At 48.4% G+C, this 5266-nt stretch overlaps 2 protein-coding genes across 2 annotated transcripts; both read left to right on the top strand.

Annotated features, from left to right (window-relative positions):
• Positions 1-354: 354 nt before the first annotated feature.
• TEOVI_000073500 (intergrin alpha chain protein, putative) lies at positions 355-2592 on the top strand (the record flags this gene model as incomplete). Its single annotated transcript, XM_067224094.1, has 1 exon — positions 355-2592. The coding sequence occupies one exon, from the start codon at positions 355-357 to the stop codon at positions 2590-2592; it is 2238 nt and encodes a 745-aa protein (XP_067080195.1).
• A 357-nt stretch (positions 2593-2949) lies between these two features.
• On the top strand, positions 2950-4521 carry TEOVI_000073400 (AMP-binding enzyme, putative; the record flags this gene model as incomplete). The annotated part of the gene is made up of 1 exon (XM_067224093.1): positions 2950-4521. The coding sequence occupies one exon, from the start codon at positions 2950-2952 to the stop codon at positions 4519-4521; it is 1572 nt and encodes a 523-aa protein (XP_067080194.1).
• Between the last annotated feature and the right edge of the window lie 745 nt (positions 4522-5266).

Here is a 5266-nt window from a genome sequence, read left to right as displayed (position 1 = left end):
AAAAAAAAAACCTCTATTTATTTATTCGCGGTGATGTGTGTGTCATCTTCTTATTAGTGTGTTGTGTTTTGCGTATTATTTTTGTTACAAAACAGAGCCACTTCCACTTCAGTGAGGGAGGTGAAGAAAAAGAGAAGTTAAAGAAGAAAGGTGGCGCGCTTAGGTTAGTTTCTTTTTTTCCCCCTTTAGTCACCGGTTCTTTCAAACATTTGAGGTGAGGTTGCATTATTGTGAAATAGGTATACAACCACTTAACACAGGTACTTAAATACTGGTAGCGTGAACATATATTAATTTTTTCTTCATTCATTCCATTGATTAGTTGATTGGTAGCCATAACCGCGGCTCATCATCATGAGTCTTCAGACAAACTGCTACTCCATGCGGACTGCCTTTCAGTTAAGCCTCAACGCATCACTCAATGAAGGTTTGGCTGCGATTGGGCGCTTCGACGGGAAAACGCCATCACTTGTGTGTGCGACGAATACCCGTCAGGTTATTGTTCATACGCATGACACAAGCAACCCCCTAGCGGCTCACCGTGAGGATGCTTCGGTAGCTCCGCTTCGGACTTTTAACTTTGGTAAGGCACTAACTGCATTGGCAACTGGACCAATAGGTGGGAGATATGAGAATGAAGGCGTTGATGCACTGTTTCTTGGTGAAGCGAACTCTTTGTTAGCATATGACGTAGAGCGCAACTGCGAATATTATTATAAACAGGTGGAAGATGGCGTGAGTGCGGTAGTGGGTGGTGTTGTGGGCCCAACAGCAAAGAGCGGACCCGCTCCACTGGCAATTGTGGGTGGGGACTGCGCAATCAGCGGCTTCAACTCAAGTGGAGAGGAGGTGTTTTCCACCATAACGGGTGACAGAGTGACCGCGTTAATGCTTATGCCCTGGCCAGACGCGGGCGTGTGCGCTTCAACATCAACGCTGAATGGCTCACCGGCGTTAGTTGCGGCATCAGAGGATTTTGAACTACGCGTGTTTGACGGTGAGGAGCCGATCACAAGTGTTGGTCTTGCAGACCGTGTGCACAGTTTGGTGTACAGTGGTGTACCGGGCCGGTTTGCGTATCTTTCAAATAGTGGTACCGTTGGCATATACGACAGATGTGAACGTTTATACCGATTGAAGGATAATCAGCGACCGGTATCTGCTGCTTTTTGTGATGTGGATATGGATGGCGTGCCGGAGCTCATCATCGGTTGGAACAATGGAAGGGTAGAGGTGCGCAGCGGAGACGGAAACGAGGGGACTGTTCTTTGTAAGGAAACATTTGACGCACCAATAAGTTCTGTTCTGGTAGACGACTACCGCCAGAACGGGCAACCGTTGCCGATCATATGTACGGTTGATGGAACGGTGTGTGGCTTACAACTGACTGGTACGATGGGAAGGCACGAAGCGATGGTTGCGCAGCGGGAAGGGGCGCTTAAGCTTGATATGTTGATGAGGGAGAAGCAAGCGCTCGAGAAGGAGTTAGCAAATGTGAAGGAGCAGCTAGTGAGGCAGAAGAGTGGTAGGACGGATGTGACTTTACCGAAGGTTGGAACCGGTGTGGATTGCAAATTACAGCCAAACTCGCAAACCGGGAAGCTTGATGTGGTTTTCAGTGTAATCAACGGTCAACAAGATACCATAATTTACGCTTGTATCCTCAGTAGTGAGGCTATGTTTCCGGAAAAGGGGCACATTCTCTTTATGTCACAGGATCCACTGCCTACACTCGTTTGCGGACTTGATGTTCCACGGGGCCCGGAAGTGACACTTAAGGCATCCGTTATGGTTGGTTCTACCAACGCAGTTAATTACCAAGTACATGAAGTCGATGTTGTAGTCCCGAAGTTTGTCATGTGCAGGTTGTGGCCAAATGAGTGGTGTAGGGGATCCTTCTCAGAACCCACAGGAAGCGTTACTTTGCAGCTATCAAAGGATTTTGACTTCGGTAGCGTGTCGCTGTGGCTTCAAAAAACGTTTGACGTACCGTTGGATCGTATTCCGGATACTGCGAGCGATTTTTCTGTTCCTTTTGTGGATCTGCAGGACCGCTCCGGATTGGTGATTCGGGGAATTCTCAGTAGATGTGAGTTGCAGATATGTGGTAACTCCATGGATATATGCAGCATCCTTGTCGAAAGTTTTGCTACGACATGTGTTACTGAGGCAACGTCCCGTTGTGATTTTCCGGAGGACTTCCAGCAACTGCAGGAGACGGTTGAACGTGTTATAGATCTTGATAAGGTGCGGCAGAAACTGAGTGATGACATAGCGGAAGCTGCAACAAACATAAAACCGTTGCTTGTGAGGGCTGAAGATTCGAGGCTGATATCGGACATTGTTAGCATGCGTCGCCACTACTCCCAACTGTATGAACTTGACAAGGAACTTATTGATGAAAACTTGAAGCTGTCCAACAATTTTAAAGAATTGAAAAGCGCTTTGAAGCGTCTCAATGGGTTTATCGCGAAGGCGGGTAAGCTACGTATCGGCAGGGCGAGAACACAACTTGTAGCCGAGTGCCGTGAATGCGTAAAGGCAAGTAACATGCAGTCGCTGATTAATCTCATTCGTACTGGCGAAAAGTGAGACCTTCTCAAGGGTGAAAGATCCGCGCTCAGCTTTGCAGAATGAAAAGCTTTTCGTATTCGATTTATCTTTCCTTTGCCTTCCTTCACCCTGAACACATTAGTGTTGTATTTTCCCACAAGCACATACATAACTTCTGTTTTATGCCTAACACTGGTGGTACTGGATTCCACTGTTCGCCCCATCATATATTTCAACTCTCCCCCTTCCCGTTTAACCAACCCTGCTTTCCTTCTCCCTCTCCAGCGGAGTGTTGACGTTTGAAAGCGGAGAAGAAGAGGCCCCATTTGCTTTGTAGTAGTGCGTGTTGCAGCAAAAGGGATTCGTTACCTGTGCCTTAGGAAGCAACTTGCATAAATGCTCCGTCGCCTCGCCGGGTGTGTCGCTTTTCGGAAAAATGTTGTGAGGCCATTCATGAACTCTACGGCTCTGTTGTCGTCGTCTCCTGCAGCTGTGTCTGCTCCAGTGATTCCCAAAAGCAGTAATGAAGGAAAGGATTACTCAGTGGCGAGCGGGTCCGTAGATACGCCAGTCCTCGATCAGCTGGTTGGTTATTACGTCAACATTCAGTCACGCAAGATGTACTACAAGGATTTCTTGCGTATTGAGCACCAGGCAGTACGGTGGGCATTTGCTGACATACGAAAGAATAGTGAAGCGCTGGCGCATGGTCTTCTTCAAACAGGCTTGCGCCCTGGACAGAGGGTGCTGGCGATACAACCGTGCAACTGCGAGACGTTTGTGCTTCAATTGGCATGCGCCAAGATTGGGGCTCTTCTTGCTGTTGTGCCCCATCACAATATAAGCGCTGACAAACTTCGGTTTTATCTTAATGAATTTCAACCACACCACCTCATCGCTCGTGAATGGATCGTCGTACCGGAGGTTAAGCAGGGTGTGCTGGTGGAGCGTAACATGCACTTCTGGGATATGATTTACAATGTCATACCTGAGCTAGGACTATCGTATCCAGGGCAACGGTTTCAGTGGGTGCACTCTCAGGAGTTCTTCTTCCTTAAGAAGGTGGTCATAACAGATCACAACATGAACTTACTGGGAGTGACGCCAATGCGTAAGATGCTCGTGTGGGGCCCCTTTTCTTACTATGAGCAGCGGTTGCGTCGTCTCTCTGCCCTCCTGCATCCCGATGACCCCATCCTCGCCCTGGAGGACCCGCACCCGGCACTAGAGGACAAGTTGCACATCACCTATTCTCACCGTAACTGCATTAATGCTGGGTTCCTGTTTGGTAATCTCATGGGCCTGAAGGCGGAGTCGCGCTTTGGTGTAATGCCTAACCACCACGTGGACCCTGTAGGCGCCATTGTTGCACCGTATGCCGCACTTACGACTGGAGCTGTTCTTGTGCACATCCACAGTGACATGTTTACAGACGACCACGCTATCAACGGCATAGAGAAACTCTGTGTAGAGGAGGTAGTGGGTATGTTGGGTAAGAAGTCAGACTTTGACCTCCTGCTTCGTCACGCGGGTAACTTTGATGCAGATCAATATGAACACCTCAAGTGGGTGGTACTTTTTGAGGACGCGAGTGAGCCCACTGTGGGCGATGAGTATTTGCAGAAATTAGCAAAGGAGCTTGGTCTTGAAGATGTTTTTGTCTTCCGGGGGCCGCTGGAGAGTGCATACATGGTCATGTGGCGTTCTTTAAAGCGCGCTCGGTGGGAGATGGTTCCGCATGTGGAAGCAAAAGTGGTTGGTGATCGTGGAACGGCCGATGCGAGGATTCTTGCGGCCAACACTCGGGGGAATTTGAAGCTGAAGGGCCCACATATCTCCGCAGGTTATTACAACAATGCTGGGCTGCTGACAGAATTAGTAGATGAGCGCGGCTTTTGCAGTACAAGCCGCGAAGCTGTTATGGATGAAAGGGGGCAGTTGACGCTGCATGGCACCCAATTGTACTAGGTGGGATACTCAATAGCACATTAAAGGAATGTAGCTTCAAAGAAGGGGAAATATGCCTACGACTTTACTAACGAAAAAGCGCGAGTGTGTTGCAAGGTGTACAAACCAAGCTGTGATGTTGCATTTTGGAATATGCGGTTTGCCTGTCAGTTGGGCAGGACTCGTGTATGCTGCGGGTGAGGTGGTGTGGGTCATCTTGCGTGCTTTGCCACTTCACCTCCATCCGTAGGGTGAGGTGTCTGTAGTGTCTGCAAGCGTTCACTTCGACCTCCAAGTTGTTGTGGGTGGCAGTAGGAATGTTAGTTACAACTTTAATAGGAACTCATTGTCGCGATCATTGTTTCTGTCGGCTGTACTTGGGGAATATTTACTCTCCTTCGTAGGTGTACCGTCTGAACTTCTTTTTTGTTTTATCGTTCAGAAACACATACCAACAAATGATAAATTTGGATTCCTCCCCGGGTGTCCCGTTGAGTTGGCCTCACCCTGCACGGGATAAACTGAACAGATGACTGGGTGTAGTGTGATACGGTTGACAAGCGCCAAAGTACATTCACAAATGGCAGAAGATTAATGGAGGAAGGTACCCTCCTTCACTTGCACACGGCTGAGGTAGCAAATTAGTGGTAGTAGTAGTACGAGGTGAAACGTTTTGATGCGATGAAATGCGTACGGTAAGTCATGGTATGACGCATTAGCAGCTGTTACACTTTGTGGCATTAGTATCTATTCTCCCTCCACTCAA

This window comes from Trypanosoma equiperdum (assembly GCF_001457755.1).
Source record: "Trypanosoma equiperdum strain OVI genome assembly, contig: ctg_226, whole genome shotgun sequence".
In the NCBI taxonomy this organism is placed as follows: domain Eukaryota; phylum Euglenozoa; class Kinetoplastea; order Trypanosomatida; family Trypanosomatidae; genus Trypanosoma; species Trypanosoma equiperdum.
Note: the sequence above shows the minus strand (reverse complement) of the source record. Positions and strands in the feature narration are given on the sequence as shown.